General features: G+C 44.0%; 1 protein-coding gene across 3 annotated transcripts in view; it reads left to right on the forward strand.

Annotated features, from left to right (window-relative positions):
- ARHGAP24 (Rho GTPase activating protein 24) overlaps positions 1 to 25,087 on the forward strand; it is a 436,664-nt gene that overhangs the window by 141,828 nt on the left and 269,749 nt on the right. For all 3 annotated transcript variants that reach the window (XM_082236421.1, XM_082236422.1, XM_082236423.1), the window contains one exon: positions 9,941 to 10,140. In XM_082236421.1, the coding sequence (XP_082092547.1) occupies positions 9,941 to 10,140 (200 nt within the window). The remainder of the gene's footprint in view (positions 1 to 9,940; positions 10,141 to 25,087) is intronic.

Below are 25,087 nucleotides of genomic sequence, written 5' to 3' on the forward strand. Positions count from 1 at the left end.
TCCCAAACGAAAAACCAGGAGGGAGAGAACATGTCATTTGGGCATGTGTCTCTGCCAGGGTCCTACCGGAGTGTACGCAGAACTCCTGACAGGGCCTTGCTGCCTGGTGCTGATGGGAGTTGTAGTCCAAAACATATGGCGGGTACCAGATTGGGAGAGGCCAATATTTATATGCCTGTGACTGTGTATGTTGAGGATCATTATCTCATTTTCATCTAAGGTACACTGTGAAGATGGTTTTAGCCCCCTTTTTGAATGTGTGAATATGCTTGATGCCATTTGTGATACGGGCAGCAGCCATTTTTAATTTGGATAATAGTTCCTGGTAATGTGCTGTTTCATATGAGTTATCTTCCGAGCACATTTTCCTGCTGCTGTGAACTAAGGCGTGCTTGAAGATGAACAATGTCGCTCGCTAATTGCCATTTACCCCCAGAGAGAGACAGAAGCATATGGACTATTTTTCTTGTGGCATGACCTCTCCAGCGCTGAGACAGTGCAAAATGAGTTCAAAAGAAGTATGAAAACTTTAACATTAAATAGAACATGAATAGTGCAGGCCGATAAGAGGTTGCTGCAGAAGCTCTAGAAACTTAATGGAATGATTTTAGCATCTCCCACAAAAGTGCTCCCGGCACCTAATCTGCTGTAGGCGGGTTAACCTGACAAAAAATGTTCAAATGTGGTGTGTGACCCATTGAGTTCTCTAAGTGGGAAGTGCAACAAAAGGTTGCAGCACAGAATGTTCTTGCTCAGGGTTCCAGCCACTCCTTTCAGGAGACCCCATTCCATCTCCAAAACAGGTTTTCTGTTTTCTTTTCTCCTCCTCCAACTGTTTGTAGTTTATCTTATTTTTATCCTGGCGGCTTCAAATTATAAGGCAGCTTAGAAATTTGTAAAGTAAATAGGTTAAAGAAGAATTGCAGACTGGTGTGGAAATGTGGTAAACTGAAGACTAGAAAAATAAGGAAATGAGAGAACCCCAAATTTGTCCATTCTGAGAAGGAGATAGAGAAATGGCACAAGGGAACGAAGAGGAAAGCATGTGTTACTTTTGCTTAGGTGCTGTAAATTCATGAATGAACTTGACATAAAATTGAATGCATGCTGCTATTTCACTAGCATTATCCAAGGTAACCTAGCAGATACTCCCACTTTTTAAGTACAAAGGAAAGTTTTTGTTCCTTGTGTTACTTTTCTGCCTGGTATTTCCAGGAAAACAAGTGATCATGCTTTCCTAGGAACGAGACTGAAATGTCAGCTACAAAGTAATAGCACTTACTAGCTGGCTCCCTCCAAGAATGACCCACATTTGCTTTTGAGGACTTTGGGTGGACTCCAAAATGCTTGCAGAGGAAGCAACAGCGACAACAAACCCATATCAGCACAGTGTTTGACTCTGTCAAGTGCTGGCTGTACCAACCTTATCCAGCTTGTTTCGGAAGGTAAAAAGTACAGATTTTCATTCAACGATTAGCATACTTTATGGACCTCAAATCTGAGCATCTCACCAGGCTACAGCTGACATTTACAGCAGTCAGAACTGCTTGGGGGATATAATGGGAATAAGCTCTTAGTTACAGACTGTTTTTCCAGCTAATTATTTATATTACGGTAGCAACCAGATACTGCAGCAGTCATTTGAGTGTCTGGCATATTTAGGCAGCCTCTTTGTACATGCCACACATCCTCTCAGACTAATTTCTTATACTGAGCCTGGGTGGGATTTTGGTTTTAAACTAAAGACAATTAGAGGTCAGGGTCACTGGTGCTCGATCCAGGACCTGCAGTCTAGTGGTGAATTAATACCTGCATTGGCAGAAAAATGCAGGGGCCCTGTTTGAACTGCTCATCTTTTTTGTTGTTGCTTTAAAGCATTTTCATACCCTCCAACATTTCTCTGATGAAAATAGAGATGTCCTATTCCATACCCTTCGACATTTCTCCAATGGAAATAGGGATGTCCTAAGAAAAAGTGGGGGACGTGGGTGGCGCTGTGGGTTAAACCACAGAGCCTAGGGCTTGGCGATCAGAAGGTCAGCGGTTCGAATCCCCATGACGGGGTGAGCTCCCGTTGCTCCCCTGCTCCTGCCAACCTAGCAGTTTGAAAGCACGTCAGAGTGCAAGTAGATAAATAGGTGGGAAGGTAAACAGCATTTCCATGTGCTGCTCTGGTTCACCAGAAGCGGCTTAGTCATGCTGGCCACATGACCCGGAAGCTGTACACCGGCTCCCTTGGGCAATAAAGCGAGATGAGCGCCGCAACCCCAGAGTCGGCCATGACTGGACCTAATGGTCAGGGGTCCCTTTACCTTTAAGGAAAAGCGGGACATTCCAGGATCAAATCAGAAACTGGCTTCTGTAAATCCAGGACTGTCCCTGGAAAACAGGTACACTTGGAAGGTCTGGCTTTTTAATTGAGGGAAGCCTGCAGGGGGCAGCTTTCCCAGGTTTGAGAAAGACACCTGTTGAAACTCTTGGGATCCACTGCCAGTCGGTGTAGATAAGACAGTTCTGAACTAGATGGATCAGTGGTCTGGTTTGGTATAAAGCAGTTTCCCAAGTTCCAATGTGAAATGCATTTAGCACAATAGGACTGCTGCCTCCCAGGTGTAGAAGAAGCCACGTGCATTCATGTTCTAAGTAGTGATAAGCTGCAGAGCTGCAGGGGCTGCTTCTTTTGACGCCCCCATTACAGCCTGCTTGTCAGACTCCCCCCTGCGATCGGCAGTCAGAAGCATGACCTCTGGAAAGTGTATTGCCGTGCCTGATAATTAAAGCATTCAGTGCTCCCATATTGTTCCCAGGAGTGAGGTTTTGCCAGGGGCAGCACTCGTCGTGAGGATGACACTAATTTGGTGCTCAATGCAGGCAACAACCATCGCATTTCCTTCCCTCCCCAGCAGCCAAAAGTCTCACAGAGCTTGTTTCTTTCCTTTCCTTTCTTTTTATTTTTGGTTCGTATCAGGTTTTCTGCCTCATGACAGTGAGCTCATTTCTCCCTCTCCCTTCTTTTAAATAGGAAAATAAACACATTTATCTATCCTCTGGGATCTTTAAAAAGCAGTAGCTCCAATTAGCTTTTGTTATTGGCAATGGTAGAGGAGAGAGGGTCAAGCAGCGTCAGGTCGAAATCTCACCTGCTTTCCTTTCCTTTTCCTAATGCATAACATCAGTGGGGGAGGCACTGCGGGAAGGCAGAAAGAAAATGCAGCTCTCTGCCCCAAGGAACTTACAATCTGAACAGATGTCAATTAACTTGGATGGCTTTAAGAGAGGGTTGGACACATTTATGGAGGACAAAGCTATCAGTGGCTACTGGTCATGATGGCTCTGTTCTGCCTCCAATTTCTGGGGGCAATATGCTTTTGAACGGCAATTTGCGTGGAATCACAGGTAGGGAGAGCGCTGTTGCACCCAGGTCCTGCTTGCAGGCTTGCCATGGCCATCTTTTTGGCCACTTTGGGAAGATGATGCTGGACCAAGTGGGCTGTTGGCCTTGATCCATCAAGTTCTTCTTAAGTTTGCAGACAGGGTGGTGAGAAGAGAAGGGAAGGAGGAAAGGTAGCAAAGGGTGGATGGAAGGAAATGTAGGTACGTGTAAGCTCTTTAAAGTGGTCCTGACTGCAGATGATCAAGTATATAGCAGTGAAGGGCAGGGTCAGAGGAGCAGCCAATGTGATATTTGTGCCTTTGTGAACTTAGCCTACATATCTACAAGTGTAGCCTCATTTCAGATATGGCGACAAATTTGTGATGGCTGATCTGGAGACTGCTGCCATGATGGTGGTTCAAAGGATCTCTCCAGACTAGGTGAATGGGCATTAAAATGGCAAATGAGGCGTTTGTTTGTTTTTCTCTTTTTGTTTCATTCCTTTCTTTGTTTCGCTCTATTTTTCTTTTCTTTTCTTGTTTGGCTATACATCTTACAGTATTAGAATGTATGCGTGTCCTATAAGGAAACTGATTTTCTAAATTTGATTCTGGAAATTGGCAGAATCTGAGCTTTCCATAGATGTTTTGCTAAGTTTTTGCCCTGTTTCCTTCTGTTGGAAACATCTGTGACACAGCTCTAGCAGAAGCTGAATCTAAATTGTTCTGTTTCGGCAAGACTTTGATGTCTTGGAAACATTATTTTGATCCTGCCTATGGACCTTTTCCCCAAAGCCAATAAAAGTCAATAAATAGATGTCTTTCCATGGTGACATATTTCCCCCTTTATTGAACTAGTTCCAAAGTATTACGGCTCCATACAGAAGTGAATAAATAGAGACCTTAGAAGTCACTTTGTGTGCATTTAAAACCCTTTCATTCCAGAAGCAAAGCAACTACCCATTCCACGATGAAAAGATAGCTTTTGTTTGAGTCAAGCTGTATAGACAATTGGCTACTATGTACAGAAGTGCTTTCAGTATTCCTTTATTGCTTTTAAGGGAATGTAATTGGTTTGGCTTGAAAGAAATCTGATGCAATCAAATGGTTGGAGGAGCAGAAAATTATTCTGGCAAAGTGGTAGCATAGCCGATGTGGTACCCTGCAGATGATGTTGGACTCCAGTTCCCATAAGCCCCAGACAACATGGCCAGTGGACAGGGATGACAGGAGCTGTAGTCCAAGAACATATGGAGGACTGCAGGTTTCCCCAGTGACAGGAGCAAGCCACCAGTAAACCACACTGAGCAAGTTGGAGTTAAGTCTTTATTAGCAAAAACAGGGTCTGCGCAGGAGTATCGGGCCTAATGAGCACAGCAACTCATCCTTGGTAGGTCTTGCCCCCCTAAAGCAGTTGCTGAGATTGAAGTTCTCCGCATCTCCACAGCTGCATATGTCCCCTCCTCTGCAGGGTTTTCCCCAAGCAATTGGAGACTGTGCCTGCATGAAGCTGACTTCTCCACTGTTCTCTTCATACCTCTCCTGGTTCTGGGACACCAGGGGGAGAGGAGCTTGCAGCAGGAGGGAGAGACACCCATGTCTCTTCACCAGCCAGACTCATCTCTGCCCCTAGGCCTGCTTGCTCTCCTGCTTCTTGCTCTGAGTCTGGACTTATCACTGCCACAGACTCTCCCCTCTCACTAAGCCCTGTTACCTCTTCAGCTTCCGACACCTCTTCCTAATCTGCTCCATCTGATCACTCATCATTGTCCCACCACCATTCCCCTGGCTGTGAGTCTTCTACCCTTAGGGGTTCCCCAGCTGGTTCCTCCCACTATTCCTCTGCGTCCAACCAGTCTGTGACACCCAGGCCTGCTCTGTTGTTGTTGTTTAGTTATTTATTTGTGTCCGACTCTTCGTGACCCCATGGACTAGAGCACGCCAGGCACTCCTGTCTTCCACTGCCTCCTGCAGTTTGGTCAAACTCATGTTGGTAGCTTTGAGAACACTGTCCAGCCATCTCGTCCTCTGTCGTCCCCTTCTCCTTGTGCCCTCCATCTTTCCCAACATCAGGATCTTTTCCAGGGAGTCTTCTCTTCTCATGAGGTGGCCAAAGTATTGGAGCCTCAGCTTCACGATCTGTCCTTCCAGTGAGCACTCGGGGCTGATTTCCTTAAGAATGGAGAGGTTTGATCTTCTTGCAGTCCATAGAACTCTCAAGAGTCTCCTCCAGCACCATAATTCAAAAGCATCAATTCTTCGGCAATCAGCCTTCTTTATGGTCCAGCTCTTACTTCCGTACATCACTACTGGGAAAACCATAGCTTAAACAGTACGGACCTTTGTTGGCAAGGTGATGCCTCTGCTTTTTAAGATGCTGTCTAGAATGCTGTCTAGGTTTGTCATTGCTCAGGCCTGCTCTAGCACATGCTTATGCATAAGGGGAAGAGCACCTTCAGAATTAGTTTCACTGCTCTCATGTAACACTCAAACCTGAAGTATAAAACAGCCTTTGCAATCGAATGTGTTTAAATCAGGAGCTTAACTTGTATCAGGACATTATTTATTGTGGAAGCCGATACTGGAGTGTGGGTGGGTGTGGAGGTTTTATATAGTTTCAAAGACTGCCTTCACCAGTCTCATTAGAAAGAATATCTGATGGCTTATCCTTTAGAAGATATAATTAAATTGAAGTTCTTGGAACAAGCAGGTCTTCGCCGTGCTTCATTGGGGCCCAAACTTTCAATAATGCCTTGCAGTGCATCAAAGTAATTGCTAGTTGCTTCTGCTCAAGTTTGTGAAACATTTGGTTTGGTTTAGGAAATGTTTTCAAAAGTAACAGATAACTTGGCCATAGTGAAGATGACGAAATCAGATAAACCAGGCACAAGACTGGTGGGGGGAATTAAATAGTGGCTGCTGCCATTATATAGTGGTACTTAACTGGACTAAATAATGTTGACCAACTGTTTGTGTTTTTGAATGCAGAACATTATTTAAGTATTAGGTTGTTGAAAGAATTTTTCAGTTTATTACATTTCACTTTCACAAAATTCCCTAACCAAGGACAGGGAACCTGTGGCCCTCCAGAGTCCCATCATCCTTGACAATCAGTCATGAGGACTGATGGGAGTTGGAGTCCAAGATGGTCTGGAGAACCATAGGTTCTGCATCCCTGGTATTAAGCCTTATCACCAAACCTGCAGTAAAGTTTTCTGCCTAGATAAGATTTCTAACTGAGGAAACAAAATCCACCCATAAGTCACTGAACAACTTAATTTCCTGCCTCGAAACCTATCGCTTGCTGCTTCCCAGCATAAATATATATACATGTATTTTGCAAGTATAAATGGATGCCCCTAATTTTAACAATTCACAGCTACAAAATACGTGAATTATTAAAGTGAAGGGCATTCAACTTTTTTTTTGGCCAGCCTTACTTTCCTTATGCTTTTGCAGCAGTCAAAACCTTTATTAAGGCAAGGAGACTAGATAGCTTAGCATCTTAGCATAGTCACAAATGGGATGGGGACTTTAAATATGCACTGTCTTCTGCTGCTCCTACAAGGGTCAGTTTCTGGAACTTTTGGGGACACCGTTTCTGCATCTTGATTTCTTTTCAGGTCCGTGCAAGCTAAAATCAAAATCAAAGCCAAATCTTTTGTTGTTGTTATTCAGCTTCTTAAGCAGCAATGAAGCATTTGTCCTTGATGTGTGTCCAGGTGATCATAGGCCAAAGATGCAAAAGCAGCCAAGAAGATTCATGTCCTATCTGGAGACTTTGAGTTTTGACACACACAAAAAAAAGTCAATTACACATCTGAATTGTGTCTGGTTTCATTTCCACCCTCAGCCTCTTAATTTAGTCTGGCTTCCTGAACTAAAAGTATTTCACAGATGTTTGCTGCGTGCTCCCAGGCGTCCCAGAATTTGTTTCCGCCCTCCGTGAAAGCTTCCCTCAACATACACAGGAGTCTATTGTGCATAGACCTGCCAAGGCTACTGTGTTGTCCCCTCCATTTCCATGGGTATGGAGGGGCTCTCTCTCAATCTCCCCCCCCCTCTCATCACATGACCTTCCAGCTTGCCATCCAAGAAGCAGCAGGAGTTAGTGCAAGTTCAAAAACCTTCCTTCTTCAAGAACACACAGACATTATACATCACACCAAGAAAAGAGAGGGAATGCATCCTTTAAAGACACCGTGGAATGGCATAAAAAATGCATTATGTATAAATAAACTTTTAGGGGAAAAATACTAGAATTCAGTAGAAGTAGACAGGGGAGACTGCAATAAAGTGGCCTGTGTGTCTGCATAGTGATGATGATGATGTTGATGCTGATGATCATTTTTATTATCACGATTAAAATGTATAGACCACTTCACAGCATAAACCCATCAAAGTGGTAAAATACAGAAACAGAAAAATAATCCAACAAACCTTAAAACAATAAAACCATCCATTCAAACTTGAAAATATAGCAGGACAATTGTTGACGGGCAACTTCATCGCCCATGTTCTGCTTTCTTGTGGTTCCTTATAAACTCAACTTGACTGGTGAGCCATTCAAAGAGAGGGCTGTTCTCTGCAAAGAAGGATACATGGCCATCCTAAGAGAGAAACCTTGCAGCTTGGACTTGGGGCGCAGACAAGCACACCAAAGCTTGCTCTAATTGTAAGAGATCAAGGATGCCAAGCAGTCCTCCAAAAGGACCACGGGCTTTGCTGAAAAATAAACACGTATTCAACTAACCATTGCCTCCTGTTTAACCTATATATATATATATATATATATATATATATATATATATATATGCAGGTTTTGGTGTCTTCGGGTGTCTTCCCGTGTAAGAGTCGGGGTGTCTGTGCGACGTTTCGACGAGGTCTCACTCGTCATCTTCAGGCTGGTGCTTTCGGCTTCTTGTTACTGGAACAGAGCAGAGTCTGGTGTTTGAGTTCCTATAAATACTGTTGAGGGGTGTGGTGTATAGCCTCCAACGTTCTGGGCAGAGAGGAAGTTCCTAGATTAGTGTGCCTTTTCTTCTTTTGTTCCTTAATTACTTGAGGGATATCTTGAGTGATTTATATATATATATATATGCTTTCGTAGATTTTCACGGGTACAGGAATGCAGGTTTTGGTGTCTTCGGGTGTCTTCCCGTGTAAGAGTCGGGGTGTCTGTGCGACGTTTCGACGAGGTCTCACTCGTCATCTTCAGGCTGGTGCTTTCGGCTTCTTGTTACTGGAACAGAGCAGAGTCTGGTGTTTGAGTTCCTATAAATACTGTTGAGGGGTGTGGTGTATAGCCTCCAACGTTCTGGGCAGAGAGGAAGTTCCTAGATTAGTGTGCCTTTTCTTCTTTTGTTCCTTAATTACTTGAGGGATATCTTGGGTGATTTCATGAGTGATATTCTGAATACCACTTGGTGGGTCATTAAGTGTTAATCTACACTTAATGACCCACCAAGTGGTATTCAGAATATCACTCATGAAATCACCCAAGATATCCCTCAAGTAATTAAGGAACAAAAGAAGAAAAGGCACACTAATCTAGGAACTTCCTCTCTGCCCAGAACGTTGGAGGCTATACACCACACCCCTCAACAGTATTTATAGGAACTCAAACACCAGATTCTGCTCTGTTCCAGTAACAAGAAGCCGAAAGCACCAGCCTGAAGATGACGAGTGAGACCTCGTCGAAACGTCGCACAGACACCCCGACTCTTACACGGGAAGACACCCGAAGACACCAAAACCTGCATATATATATATATATATATATATGAATCAGCCTTAGCCATCTGTTTCATCGCATCTTTGAAGGTGCACATGAGTCTCCTTCCCCAATTTAAAATAAAATAATTATATGATCTGGACAGGCCTAAGGAAATGTTGACATCTCGTCTTCATTTGATTTCTTTATTTTTTGTTTTGTTTGAGTGTTTATTAATTTTCCAATAAAAACATCCAATTAATATATCAAATCACAATCCAATAAAATATAAAAACTAAAATAGAAAAAACCAAATAGTATTCCAAATTATAATCTTAAATTTACGGCTTCCCACAGTCTGAATTTTGAAGTGTATCCAAATCTCAGTCCTGCCTCTCATCTCTCATCGATGTTTTCATATTTCTGTATCTCTATTTTATCTCTCCAAGCGTGTCTCTGGCCCTGCGATCCTCTTGATTCATTTATTTCTAATTTGTAAATAAACGTTGTTCTGTGACTTTCATTGTTTTTTTACAAACAGCCTTGTGGTATCCAGTAACTGGCATTCAGAAGCATTTCTTTCTCCAACAGTGGAGGCAGAGCATAGCCATTATGGCTAGTAGTCATTGATAGCCCGGTCGGCTATTAATTTGTCTAATCCTCTTTTAAAGACATACAAGCTGGGGGCCACCCCTGTCTCCTGGGGGAGCAAGGTCCATAGTTTAGTTTTGCACTGCGTTTCTTTTATTTTTCCTGAATCTTCCAACAAGATGTGTTGTTGCTGTTTGTTAACAAGTGATGGAATTTGAGCTAATAAAGCTTCTTTCCCACCTCCCCTCCTTCTTCCCTAACTAGGAGAGTCTGCCAGCCTCATTATGGAAGAGCACAATGGCTCTGCAGAGAGTCCCCAGCTGAACCAAGGACGGCATGTTGCCATTAAGTGTGGGTGGCTGAGGAAGCAAGGAGGCTTTGTGAAGACTTGGCACACGCGCTGGTTCGTTCTTAAAGGGGAGCAGCTCTATTACTTCAAAGATGAGGATGAAACCAAACCCTTGGTAAGTACAAAGCAAGAGGGTGCAAGGTGAGGTAGAGGGGTGGGCAATAAGGGACTGACGGGAAAGGGGTGGAAACTTGTTTGAGCTCTTATATGCTCCAGGCACAAGGATGGCTACCAACCTGATTGTGATGTGAAAGCATTTGGCTTTGTAAGAGAGAGGGAGCTGACCCACCCTCTCCTTTGGTCCAGCCCACCCAGAGCGTTTTGGTATGGAATTCCATCAGAGAAGGAAGTTGGGAGTCTGTCACAGAGAGCTTCTGTGCCAATGTCCAGTGTAAGATTTATCATTTTACAGTCATACCTCTTGTTACGTTTGCTTCAGGTTAAATCTTTTCAGGTTGCGTCTTGCGGCGACCCGGAAGTACCGGAAGGGGTTACTTCCGGGTTTTGTTGCTCGCGCATGCACAGATGCTCAAAATGATGTAATGCGCATGCGCAGAAATGTCGAATTGCGACCCGTGCACTCGCAGACGCAGGTTGCGTTCTGCTCATGTTGCGAATGGGGCTTCGGAACGGACCCCGTTCACAACCAGAGGTACCACTGTTCATCTTCATCATAAAACTCCAAAATCTTCTACCACTGTGCACAGTGGTCTCAAGTCAAAGAAGCAAGAAAGGAAAAAGAAAATGTAGAAATTTCTTATAAGTGGGGGTGATGTGGTTATGTGTTGCTTCCTAAATAATAGTGAGAAGGAAGTTGGGCATTTATTTTATTAGTGCAAAGTATTGATTTCAGAGAAGTTCAAGAAGGAGCTGAAGGAGTCGTGATTCTTTGCTAACTGGTCTGGAAGGTTGGATGTCTCCCCCATTCTCCAGCAACCATTGCCTTAATGCAGGGGCAGATTTTGGTCTAACATTAGAGCTCTAGGTCTCCAGGGAGATCAGAGGTCTGCAATGTGTTTTGATGACCAAAAAACCAGATAAAGATATTTAGCCACTAACTTGGTGAGCTCCTGATTATTCCCCAATAATGGAAAATGTATGACCTCTAACTCTGGTTTCCATTTGGGGATGCAGAGTTGATCTACGTGCTGGTTTTAACCTTTAAAGCCCTATACGGCCTAGGACCCTCTTACCTACGGGACCGCCTCTCCTGGTATGTCCCATGGAGGACCTTACGGTCTTCAAACAAAAACACCTTGGAGGTCCCGGGCCACTGAGAGGTTAGGCTGGCCTCAATCAGAGCCAGGGCTTTTTCAGCTATGGCTCCAATCTGGTGGAACGCTCTGTCACAAAAGACTAGGGCCCTGCAGGACTTAACATCTTTCTGCAGGGCCTGCAAGATGGAGCTGTTCCACCAGGCCTTTGGCCAGGGCACAGCCTGACCCCCTCCTTTGGCAGTCCTCACAGAACTCTAGCCCAATGGTTGCCACTAATCTGATTTGAACTGATTTTATAATGAAATGATTTTAGAATTCTGTATCATTTTACTGTTGTTCGCCGCTCTGAGCCCGGCTTCGGCTGGGGAGGGCAGGATATAAATAAAATATTATTATTACAGTGGTGCCTCGCAAGACGAAAATAATCCGTTCTGTGATTCTCTTCGTCTAGCGGTTTTTTTCGTCTTGCGAAGCAAGCCCATTGAAGGATTAGCTGATTAGCGCTATTAGCGCTGTTAGAGGCTTTTAGCTGCTTTTAGCGGCTTATCTGCTGATCGGATCAGCTGATAAGCAGCTTAGCGGCTTAGGAAAAGGGGGGGAAGGGGGAAAAAACCAGCAGGAACTCGCAAGACATCGTTGTCTTGCGAAGCAAGCCCATAGGAGATTCGTTTTGCAAAGCACCTCCAAAACGGAAAACTCTTTCGTCTAGCAAGTTTTCCGTCTTGCGAGGCATTCGTCTTGCGGGGCACCACTGTATTAGGAACCGCTGGCAGAGATCAATTCATAGTTTACATTTAAGAACAAAGGTTTGATCATGATGATAATATGGTGCCTTGAGCAAGGACAAAATTTGGTACTTCCTAACTTTGAGTAGGTACCTGTATAAATATAGATTTTATCATCTTCATTATTATTATTTTGTGCCCCCTTGGCTTACTGCCTCTTGCTGTGGAGCTACCTGTATGCCCTAAATCTGGGGCTGCTTAATGCTTTACAAGCTGTTCTTTACTATGATGAAAAAGCCAGGCATCGGTGTTCTTAAATCAAGTACAGGGAACCTGTGGCCCTCCACATGCTAGACTCCAGCTCCAGTCAGCCCCGGCCAGCATGACCAATAACCAGGGTTGATGGGAACTGTCACCCAGCAGCATCTGGGAGGCCACAGCTTCAACATCCCTATCTTGAATGAAGTTCAGAATTTGGTACCAGACCCTCCTCTGTGAAACATACAGACATACAAGGGGAGTGTGCACAGCTCTGGGAGGGTTGCACTGTGCCAACCCTTCCCCCCTCCTTGCACAGTGAAGAATGATAATGCTTTAATATTACTAAACACAAGAGACTCCCCACAGCTCATGTGCTGTTTATTGGTCAGAGAGGAGCTCTCTCTTTCCTCCTGTCCTTGAAGTCTCTTGAGGACTGCTAAGCAAAATAAAAGTGTGATCTATTGAAGAAGCAGGTAAGGTTATAAATAGTGTTTGCTTTCTTGCTGCAGAGAGAAAGCGGTAAGAAATCTGCTAATATAAAAGAGCAAATGAATGCAAGTCGACTCTAGAATGAATGCCGTGATAAGAATGGGTTCCAATTCATTTTTCTTTATCCACATGGGAAACGATCCATTCTTAGCATCCTGGGTCATCTTATAGTTGTGTATCCCTCCCTGAGGTTGTTTGTCTTTTGTCCATGTGCCAGCTTTGAAGGTCAAGCATCCAGCCAAAGACATTGACCAACATTCAGCGCCCTAAAAGTTTCATAATGCAACCGTTGTTTGACTGCCGTTGACTAGCAGGCGTTTCCCACTCGCCGCTTTGTTGTTGACTGAAACAGGCAGCTTCCCAATGCGTCTGGGTGGGCAGTGTCTCAATTTTAGAGCTAGGAGGAGGCGGGCAGTGGTGCCACCGCCACGCAACGAAGCATTCTTGTGGCCATTTCTAAAATACTTCCAGGATGAATGTTCACACAGAGAGTTTTTGCAGTTGCTTAAGAGAAGAGCTGCACATGAACAAACGCTGCTGGCGTGAAGGAGGAATGTAGGTGTGGCTCACACACATCTTAGCAACCATTTTACTTCTCTGCTCTCTAATTAGTAGTGGATTGTGGGGTGGGCAGCAGTGCTCACTTGCTCATGCCACCACTGCATACTGTGTAATTTTTATTTGATTTTACAAGTGTGAAATTATAACAATATCAAATAGATACTCAGGTTTAGAGATTCTTCTGAATCTCAAGACTTCCCTCCATCCCTTCCATGGGTCCTATTGTCATCTTTTTCAACTGCATATCATTTAATCATCCCTATTTTAAATCTCTCCATAGTATCCAATGTATTTGTTACCTTACAAATGTTGTTAAAATCCTGCTAATGTTTTCATTTGCTTACAGTGGTCTCTTAAATAAATTAGAAATATTTCCTATTCTTTCTTAAAACTTTGGTCTTCTTGGTTCCTGAGCCTTCTGGCCAGTTTTGCAATTTTGGCGTAGTCCAACAGCTTAGTTTGCCATTCTTCTCTGGTAGAGACTTTATCTTCTTTCCATCTCTGGGTTAGTAGCATCCGTGCGGCCGTCATTGCATACATAATTTTTTTCCCTGTTCCTTTGGAATCTCAGTACCTACAGTTCCTAATTAAAAAAAATGCTTCTGGTTTCTTTATAAAGGTTATTTTAAACATTTTTTTCAATTCGTTAATTATCAGTTCCCAGAATGCTTTTGTTACCTTACACGTCCACCACATATGATAAAAGGTACCTTCTTGTTCTTTACATTTCCAACAAATATTTGTACTTGTCTTATACATTTTTGCTAATTTAGTAGGAGCCAGATGCCATTTATACATCATTTTCATATAATTCTCTTTCAATGCACAACATGCCAAAAAAATTTAAATCTGTTTTCCATAACCTTTCCCAATCAGAAAGTTGAATATTGTATTGCCCTGAATATAAGCCGCACTTTCCCCCCAAAATCCGACCTTGAAAACTTAAAGTGTAGCTTATACGGCCGGCACTTTCTGGATCTCCTGCCCTCAGGCAGAAGATATAGAAGCATGGTTAGTCATACCAACAGGGTAAAGAACAGCTTCTATCCGTGGGCTGTTAGGCTGCTGAATGGAAAGATAACAACAGGGCAACTGACTTTCAGGTTTGGTGGGTGTGCATCAGTAAACAAGGGGAATTAAGACTAAGAGAGCTGGGGGGGGGGTGCTTGTGTAATCGCACTGTTGTACAAGTGACAATAAAGTACTTCAATATTTCAATATATTCGCGACCTTATGGTATGCAGCCAGGAGCATGGCGAAACAGCGCCTGCCCCACACGTAGTCCCCTATCCTCTCCCCCAAGGCTGGGAGGGGAGAGAGCGAGGAAGGGGAAAGGCCACAGGCAATTCAGTGCAGTCCCCCCCCCAGTATGCAGCCAGGAGCAGTGAGAAATGGAGCTGCTTGTATTGGGGTGTTTTTTCGTTTTTTCTCCCTCCCTCCAATTTTAAGGGTGCGTCTTATATTCAGGCCAATACGGTATTATGCCCCAAATCCCTTGACCAGTGCCACCACACCAGTGCTAGTGTGGTGTAGTGGTTAAGAGCAGTAGTCTAGTAATCTGGTGAACCGGGTTCGCGTCTCCGCTCCTCCACATGCAGCTGCTGGGTGACCTTGGGCCAGTCACACTTCTTTGAAGTCTCTCATCCTCACTCACCTCACAGAGTATTTGTTGTGGGGGAGGAAGGGAAAGGAAAATGTTAGCCGCTTTGAGACTCCTTCGGGTAGTGATAAAGCAGGATATCAAATCCAAACTCTTCTTCTTCTCTTCTACTGCGTCAGAGAGGGGAGGTGCTCAAGCTGGTGTGGTGCAAACAGACCATTGGAAGCCCTGGGTCAGCTCCGCCAGTGTTTTTGCACTGCGCTGACCATCACTGCCTCTTGTAGGCATGAATTCAAACTATGCATCATATGTGTGGTGGACATACATGAACCAGGCCTTGGTCTAATAATTCCCACTTTTGAAGAATCAACCATTTTCTTTGACAATGTGTAATGGCCCTATTTTTTTCCCCAAAATCTCGTCATGCAAAGTTTACTTACTAGCTTCAGCTTCCATCTATGATACCTTGCAGTTCTTACCTATGTAGGTTTCTAAGAGCTCCCCTGAAATGGTTAAAAATCCAAACCCCGGGAAACAGAGTAATCTTGGACTCGGTACAATTCACATTCAGTTTACAGTAGCATTAAAAAGCCCCACAGGCTTAAATTTGGATGGGTGCATAAAAATTGTGTGACAAAGCCTCTGAAGGGATGTTCAGTTCCAAAGCGCTGTGATTGTTATGGTACTTAAATGCCACATCCGAATGTTGCATTGGTGACTTGAGCCCACTGTTGATTAAAAGTGCATAATCTGCTCCTAAAATTAATCTGCAGTTCACCAGATGTCCTTATGCGAGGAGCCTGCCTTTTAGGTACAAAGCAGGTTTTACAAGCGCCTCATTTTGGCAAAACATGCACTTTCCATCTAATCTAATTTGCGTAAAAAATTCATTAGCAGACAAGTCCATTTAAGACATCTGTTAGGAGTTAATGGGGAACAACCACCAGAGTTCAGCTGAGTTTTAATTAAAATAATTTAAAACTTCTAATGGATCTGTAAAATAGAAATTAATGTGATAATTACATTAATTACATGAATCAAAATGGAGCTGGATAGATGGGGAAATCCCTAGTCCCTAGCAGCCCTAATTATAGGAGAGAAAATAAGCTTTCTTGCAGTCATATATATATATATATATGAATGAATATATATATATATATATATATATATATATATATATATATATATATATGGGAATGTATATGAAAGTTCAATTGTATACTGTGGGATTTACTGACAGGCAAGTGTACATCAGATTGCACCCCCAGGGCTCAATGAAACAGGAGACCTGTAATTTGAATCTTCTGCCTCCTAGAGGATGGGGTGTGTGTTCAGGAAAGGGGTTTAAGCATCTCCCCTCTGTACCATTTTCTTCAATTAACACCTCCCCCAAAAGCTGCTACTTTTTTCATGGCAGGAAGGCAAAACTTACTTGTACACATAAGATATTTATACTTTTTTGTCGACTGAGCAAAACTTCAGGTGAAAGTTTTAGGCAACATCCGCACAATACATTTCAAAGCAGTATCACACCACTTTAGACAGTCATGGCTTTCCCCAAAATAATCTTAGGAGCTGTCATTTGTTAAGGGCGCTAAGTGTTCTTGGGAAAGCCCTAGTCTCCCCACAGAGAGTGGTCTATCAAGCAATCCTTCCTCCCAAGGAATTCTGGAAATTGTAGTTTTGTGAGGGGGAAAGTGTGGGATAATGCATGATTTGACACAACATCACCTAACCTCTTTGCAAACTATTAGAATGGATGCTCATTAAGTAGCCAACCTGATCTTATCTCCCCTGCAAACAAATTGGAATGAATGCTCAATAACAGGCCATCTGGATATCCATTAAAGTTCACAGGTTCAAGTCTTGCTCGTATTCAACAGAGGACTGAGACTAGAAGACTCAGCTGCCTACTTCGCTGTTTAGGAGCTCAGATGAAGTCTAAGTATTATCAAACCAACGTCTGCTGTTTCTGGGAGCTTTCCTTGGTCCTGAACAGCCAAGCCATGCCAAGCTACACACTTAAGCCTTGATACCTTTCTTCTGTCACTGGGCAGCGTCTCCTGCAGATCAGTCCCCTTCAGCCTTGCCCATGGACTTTCAGCTTGGCATGAACAAGTCAGTGGAACCCTCTTCCCATGTTGCAAACAATCAATATTCCTACTAACCCACCTGACAGCCTTGGTGGTGTATTGTGCAGAATACTGGGTTGGGACATGAGGGATTTCTGGTCTGAATTCTTGCTTAGGCATGAAGAAGATAATGGTTAGCCTAACCTACTTCACATAGCAATTCCAAGTATGTCTACATGGAGATAAGCCCCACTGTGTTCTATGGAGCTTACTCTTAGGTAAGCATGCATGGGATTGCCTCCAGATGACACACAAATTATGAACTGTTTAATAATAATATTCTCAATAAGAACTACTGAATAAAGCTGTAGTTCAGCAAGTTTCCTTGAAAGATCTGTTGCCTCCTTGACTCTGGTGAAAAAATATAATTGAACACCCCCCCCCCCCATTCACTGTGATAAATGAAGCAACAGTTTGGATGTATGAATAGTAGAGCTCAGAACATTTGCCGAAGGTCACAAATGGAGCTGATTGCCTGCAATTGCAAACCTGCTGGTTCTTTTTCTTATTCTAGTCACTTCTCCTCTTTGAATGTTTATCTTGTAATCCATTTCCCCCCATGGCTTTTGACTCTGTGCATAAAAGCAGTTGAAGGAAGACATTGTCTCCAAGAAATGCAAGGTCAAGTTCAACATACAGCACACAAGCCAGAGACCCGTTTCAGATTTAGAGCATCTATCTGCTATTGAAAGTGAATTCCTATTTCTGGAAACATTCTGAATCAAAAGATAGGGGTGGAGTGGGACATTCAGGTTCCAACATGTCATTTATTTTTATTTTTAAAGAAGAAGCATGGTTCTCAAAAGAGAATTTTGCTCCCATCTCCACTCCATTTGTACTTGGAATGAAACCACGTATGGTTGAAGGCCATGTTATATCACTAAACACGAACGTCAGGAAGTGGTTGCACATGTTACAGCTGGTCACATGTTGAGAGAGATATGTGGCTGCTTCACCATGCACCTGGCTTCAAGGTCAAGCTCTGCTCTACCCAGGTGTGCTACGATTCTGAAAGCTCCAAACACAATCACGAAGGGCAAGGTCACTTCAGGTGAGAGCACTAGCCAGAATGAGCATGTGGCGCCTTTGGAAATTCATATGCATTTCCTGCATGATTCAGGGCTAGGGATTTGTCAATTTCAGCTTCTTGCTTTTTGAATTTTCGTTTCTCCACATTTCCACATTAGCTTCTGATTATTATTATTATTATTATTATTATTATTATTATTATTATTTTAAAAAGCAAGTCCTCAGGAAACTTTGCCAGTATTTCAGTGGGAATCAATCTTAATATATACACATGCAATTTTGCCTAATACATACATTTTTGCAAACAATCCCCCCCATATTATGAACTTTGTATGCTGTTTTCACTAAAATGTGCATTTTATGCACTTTCCCTAGCATATGCTTTTCTGTACACATTACTTCATTGGAAATATGCATTGCAAAAGTCAGAGAAGTGCAAATTTTGAAGGATGGCAGTTTTTCAGTTCTTGTCTTGTTTCAGAAACTGTGAAATTCACTCAGTTTGTTTTTAGATGTTAACTGAATCAAATACCTCTCCTGTCACTATTCAGGGTGCTTAATGTCACCTATAAAGTCCTACATAGCTTATGGCCAGATAGAAATATCAGAGCAATACCTTCTCCCAATTGATTAAGAATAGAATGAGAGGTTTGGTTCTGACTCTTGTCTCCTAAGGACTGAAGGCAGGATACCGGGCCTTTGCCATTTGCTTTCTAAAGCGCTTCCAGTTGAGACCCACCGGAATCTGTGTCGCTGCTCGCTGTTTAGAAATGAGTGAATATCTTTCTCGTTAGGCAGTCTTAGGATGGAGAAAACACAATTGAAATCTGTGCTCAGGTACAATCTTAAATGGCTCCTCTATGACCTGATGGGGCCACAGCCAAATATGGTACAAGTGAACAAGACTGGGATGGGGAATCTGTTACCCTCCAGATGTTATTGAACTCCCATCATCCCTGTCTATGGACCATGGTTGTTGTGGGTGATGGAGAGTTGTGATCTTCCAGAGGTTGCTGGACTACCAAGTTCCTGATTCCTTACCTGAACTGTAGAGAACAGTACGTGCCCTGCTTTACTTCAAAGGGGAAAAAATGAAGGCTAGTCATAGAATTCCAGTTAGCAAGGAGAATGGGAATCTTGATTGACAGCTCTTAAGAGCCACATAATGTGCAGAGTAAATTAGCTTTGGAATAAAAGAAATAAAGGCAAAAACCTCTTCATGCCTTTTGGTGTTCGGTCATAGAGAGAGAGGATGTTGCATATTAATGTCATCGCTCCTGAAGCAATCTTTTTCATTCATGGAAGGCAAAGAGAATGTAGTCATAATAAATCTTCTTCGGGGCATTTTGTCGGGATTAGCTTATCCCCTTTTAATATCGAAAAGAGTACAGTGCTTAAAGGGACAAGGTGGTGGGAAAGATGATTTGCTTTCCGAGAGAGAGAGAAAGAGAGAGCTTGAAATGAGCAATTGCCTGAGAGGCCTGCTAGAAGAAAATGACATTTCTGAACAAAGTATGAAAATTGAGTTAGCCTTTCTGGAGCATCAAGCCAGGTCTTCCGCACTTGGTGTTGATGTTAAATGTTTACCTACACCAGGCAGGCCAGATAAATGAATTGCTGCAGCCATGGCAATCCCTAAATGTTCAATTTATAGCTGCTTGGAATGAGGGCACATTTTTTTCCCTTTGCATGTTGACTGCAGCTGCGAGGGATTATGGATGTATTTGATCTCTCCATGGTCGGCTACACTGTAAATGGAAACTGCCACATCATGGTCTCCTGTAGTTTGGCTGCCTTGCTGCTGCTACAGGCAGAAACTAGGACTGCTGAATTTCCCTTCTCTTCTAATTAAACTTTAATGCTATATTTGTATTCCAAAACCAGCACCCAGGAGCATCAGCCTTCCTGTTTGTACTGCTATCAAGTTATTTCCTTCGATTATTATCCTAGCCTAGTAAACAGTTGTCTTGACAGCTGATTCGTATTAGAGGCTGTTATGTTACTGGGCAATGCAAGCTGAAAGCGAGGCCCCCTGTCGTTTGCCCTGGCGGGTGAGAAGGTGATGATCAGCTATGTCTGAAATCAGTCTGGAGAAATGTATTTACAACACATCAACAGGAGACCGGTGAATGCATTTCCATTTACGAAAGAAGCGAGCCTGATAATACAAAACACAAGCTCTCTTCTCACCATCAGAATCCAGAGCCACAGGGTGCACAAAAGGGGTGCAGGATTGCACCTGCGCCCTCCAGCTTCCACGCATTCAGAAGAACAGGGCCAGGGATCTCAGGCCTGACTAGTGCCCTAGAGACTCTCCTCAGACCACATGCCTCTCCTCAGCCATTTCTCTCCTCTCCTCAAGCCTAGCTCTACACCAGCCTCGTTTCACAATGTCTTTGAATGCTTTTGCCTGTCTGAACTGTATCCTTGGATTTCGATAATGCTTCTTGCTTGCTTGGATGAAGGATAAGAGCGAGGTCTCTGAGCGCATGCAGAAACGAGCCTACAGATGCCAGTTGTGATGTCAGCTGATGAGCAGGGTTCAATTCTGTGTTGGCTGCGGATGCCAGATGCCAGGAGGGAACAAGTGCCTGCAGCTAAAGCAGGCCCCCTCACTTGACAGTTGAGAAGCGGGGTTGAAATCCTGATCAGCTTTGCTGTGCACACCTGATTGCTGCTAGGAACAGGCATCCTCAGCCTTATGGGGGGCAGGTAGGCACTGCTGCATAAGGAAGGGGAGAAAGAAAGGCTTTGCCAGCCTTTGTGCCAGTTTTGGGAATGTTAGGTTATAGTTCCATTCCACCGTAAAAGGGAACAGCTGGGAACTTCTGTTTGTATATAGCTTTTGTGTTACTGCTGTTTTGCTGGAGACGAAGGGAAGCAGACATGTTTTCTTTGTTCCAGAATTATGCTGAATAAAATGATGTACATTATGCTTGCACATCTCTCTGTGCACCTATTCTGCTGTGTTTTCTGCTGCTCCAGAGAAGCGGACACGGAGCAATGGATCCAAACTACAAGAAAGAAGATTCCACCTAAACATTAGGAAGAACTTCCTGACAGTAAGAGCTGTTTGACAGTGGAATTTGCTGCCAAGGAGTGTGGTGGAGTCTCCTTCTTTGGAGGTCTTTAAGCAGAGGCTTGACAACCATATGTCAGGAGTGCTCTGATGGTGTTTCCTGCTTGGCAGGGGGTTGGACTCGATGGCCCTTGTGGTCTCTTCCAACTCTATGATTCTATGATTCTATGAGATGATTTACACACTCTGCTGACAGATCGTACACGAGTCTCTAATCGTATCTGAGGCTCATGTTGCTGTTTGATGCTGTTCCATGGGAAACCGGCTGCCGGCCAGTGGCTGGAGCCAGCTGGGGGCCTGCCTGATGCCCCCGTCTTCCCGGCAATATCCCAACAGGGAAGCACCAGGTACAAATGCCCCTTGCACACCAATTCCCAAGCGCCTTACAGACAGCTGACTATTGGGCACCTGCACAACAAATTTTGATGAGGGGGACAAGCCACCTGTCCATCGTGTGACATCATAATGGTGTCACGTGATGGACAAGTGGTTTGCCCCACCCACCTGCCAAAGGTGGGACACAGGATGGGAACAGATGAAGATCTGGCTCTTGGAACCAAAAATGTCCATTGCCCCTGCTTAACACCAACTGGCTGTGGTTCTCCATGATTTCAAAGAGGAGTTTCCCCCCAGCCCTACCTGGAAATTTCTGGCCTTCTGCATGCATAGCCAATGCTCTACCCTGAACTACCAACGCCTTGTTCAAAGCACTGAAGCCTTCTTCCCAGTCACTGGCAGTAATAGCGTTTTTTGTGTGTGGCGAGTTGCTTCCTTAGCTTGCCCATCGATCACATTGGTCAGCCCTAAAACTAAGCATTATCCACTTTGATTTCCTCTCAAAATGCATAATTGGTTCTAAGGTGCTTAGTGAGTCCTTCTTAATCAGCAGGGAGCATTTTATGCAGCCCTCGCTCTGACAGTGATGTTCTGTCAACCTAAAGGCGCGACAGCCCTTTGTTTGTCGTTGTTTAGACATGTGCCCTATATCAACTCATTTCATTTTGTCATTCTAGACAGACTGGCTCAGGATTTGAAGGCGAATGCCTGTTGCAAATCCATCTCTGAACTGAAAACCCAGTGTTTTCCTATATAGAGAAACCATTAGAATGCCCCCGCCCTGCAAATTCTTGATTAAATTTGGATGGAATTGACTACACGCTGAGTCTATCTCCAAAAAGCAGGGGTGGGAGACATGTTCAGCGTGAGGACCACGTTAGTTTCTGAAGGCCAAATGCTAGTTGTAGAGGGAACATAAGCAAAGGTAGTTTACACTCTCTCTCTCTCTCTCTCTCTCTCTCTCTCTCTCTCTCTCTCTCCTTTCTATCCTACATCAAGGCAAGCAAGAGTTCAAGGACAAATTCTAGGCAGGTGAAAACATTTAAAGGGTGTGTGTGAAGTAACAGCTCTGAGGAGTGTCTGAGGGTAATGATCAAATCATATCCTCAATTTTATTTCATCATTGGTGTATGTAGAACCCCTACTTGTCCCCTAGTTCCTCTTCTTCTGTGTATGTACATGTCATGGACTGGCTGGACACAGAGCAATGGTGGGAGGAACCAGCTGGGGAACCCAAAAGGAAGAAGGCTCAGAGCCTGGGGGTTGGTGGTGGGATGATGATGCGTAGTCAGATGGAGAAGAAGGAGCAGACTGGGAGGAAGAGGTGTCAGAAGCTGAAGAGGTAATGGTTTAGTGAGCAGGAAGAGTCTGTGGCAGAGAGCAGTACAGAACCAGAGGTAGAAGCTGAAGCAGGGGAGGAGGGAGGCCAAGAGGCAGAGGTGAGTCAGGCTGGTGAAGAAGCCAGGGGGTCTCTCCCTCCTGCTGCAATAAGCTCCCCTCGTCCCTGGTCTCCTAGGACCAGGAGAGGTATGAAGTGGGAAGTCCAAAGACAGCCATGCCAGCGTAGTTTCAGATTGCTTGGGAAGCACCCAAGAGGAGAAGGAAGTTTAGGCAGCTCGATGAGGGGCAAGTTCTGCCCCATAGGGGCAAGTTCTACCGGGAAGAGTTATTGTGTTCTCTAGGCCTGGCCTCCTGAGCTGCCTTGTTTCTTTTAATAAAAGAGTTACCTTCACTTATTCCATGTGATTTACTCCTGACACCTGCTCCTGACAGCATGTAACCTTTCACGTAACACTTCAGGGATGGAGATGTATGTGTGTACATTGCTTTAGCTCTGCTACTAAATCTTTATTGTGATGGTATGATGGTTCTTCTGGAAATTAAAACTGAATTGGGCTCAACATAATAAGTTCCTTATACTCTATTCTTTCTCTAAGCTCAGGTAATATGGGGAGGGGGGAATAGGTTGACTTGTATCATTTCATTCTCTCTATGATGCAAGTTTCCATGGAGAATTTGAGCCCCTGTTCTGCAAAGGGCACCCTTTCAGAACTTCTTTATTTAACACAATCTTCTCCATCCACTTACATTCTCATAAGTGCCATGCACTGAATTATTTTGTATGCCAACGTTTGAGCATTATACAACAGAATGCTTGGTGTTATATAAGCTTCCATTACAGGTGTAGTAAATGGCATAATTTTTCCCCTATGATTTCTGGCTTCTGAAAGCTAACGGGCCATTGTTTCAACTTAGCTTGTTGAGTGGGAGGTGAGGACTGAATACGACGCTGCAGAGAACACCCATGGATTGTGAAGAACGGTCATGCTGAGGTCCTTGTCACATTTGTTTTTGCAACAAAAGATTTAAAATGTGGAGCACTTGGGAGTATTGAATATAATAGCTCACTGTAAAATACGGAACTACAGTTGTAGTCAACAACAACTGGTGTGATGTAACAGCAGAGCTGCTCTTCTGACACTGATGGTGTTGGGGCTTGTATGGATGGTGCTGGGTTGGGGCAGGGTGCTGGCAAGATTGGGACTGCACAGGCTCATTGACAGCAGCACCATCTTGCCAATAATAATAATAATAATAATAATAATAATAATAATAATAATAATAATTCATTTATACCTCACCCTCCCCGGCCAGAACCAGGCTTAGGGCAGCTAACACCAATAAAATTACAACAAAACGTAAAAGAAAAAGAAAAACGGTTAATTAAAATGTGGGTTAAAATACAATTTAAAATGCAGCTTCATTTTAGTAAGGGTAAAGGGACCCCTGACCATTAAGTCCAGTTGTGGCCGACTCTGGGGTTGCGGCGCTCATCTGGCTTTATTGGCCGAGGGAGCCGGTGTACAGCTTCCGGGTCATGTGGGCAGCATGACTAAGCCGCTTCTGGCGAACCAGAGCAGCGCATGGAAACGCCCATTTACCTTCCCGTCAGAGCGGTGCCTATTTATCTACTTGCACTTTGATGTGTTTTTGAACTGCTAGGTTGGCAGGAGCAGGGACCGAGCAATGGGAGCTCACCCCGTCGTGGGGATTTGAACCCAAGGCCTGTGGACCCAAGGGCTCTGGAACCCAAGGGCTGTGGAAAACCAGATGTTTCCAAAGCCTACCTCCCCCATGCTAAACAGCAGGAGCCTCTCCGCATAGTCTGCCATTGGTTAACCCATACAATTAAGATCATTGTGTTTCACAAGAAAGACTGTGCTGTTTGGGGTTGAAGGGAATTGTAGCCCTTGCAGAAGGTTGATCAAAGGTAAGCAGTGAAAGATGTAGCCCAGGTAAACACCCTAATCTGGTAAGAATATTTATTAAGTAAAGGTAAAGGAACCCCTGACCATTAGGTCCAGTTGTGACCGACTCTGGGGTTACGGTGCTCATCTCACTTTATTGGCCGAGGGAGCTGGTGTACAGCTTTCGGGTCATGTGGCCAGCATGACTAAGCCGCTTCTGGCGAAGTAGAGCAGCGCATGAAAACGCCATTTACCTTCCTGCCGGAGCGATACCTATTTATCTACTTGCATTTTGATGTGCTTTCGAACTGCTAGGTTGGCAGGAGCAGGGACTGAGCAACAGGAGCTCACCCCGTTGCAGGGATTCAAACCGCCGACCTTCTGA

Source organism: Podarcis vaucheri, assembly GCF_965113315.1.
Source record: "Podarcis vaucheri genome assembly, chromosome: 9".
In the NCBI taxonomy this organism is placed as follows: domain Eukaryota; kingdom Metazoa; phylum Chordata; class Lepidosauria; order Squamata; family Lacertidae; genus Podarcis; species Podarcis vaucheri.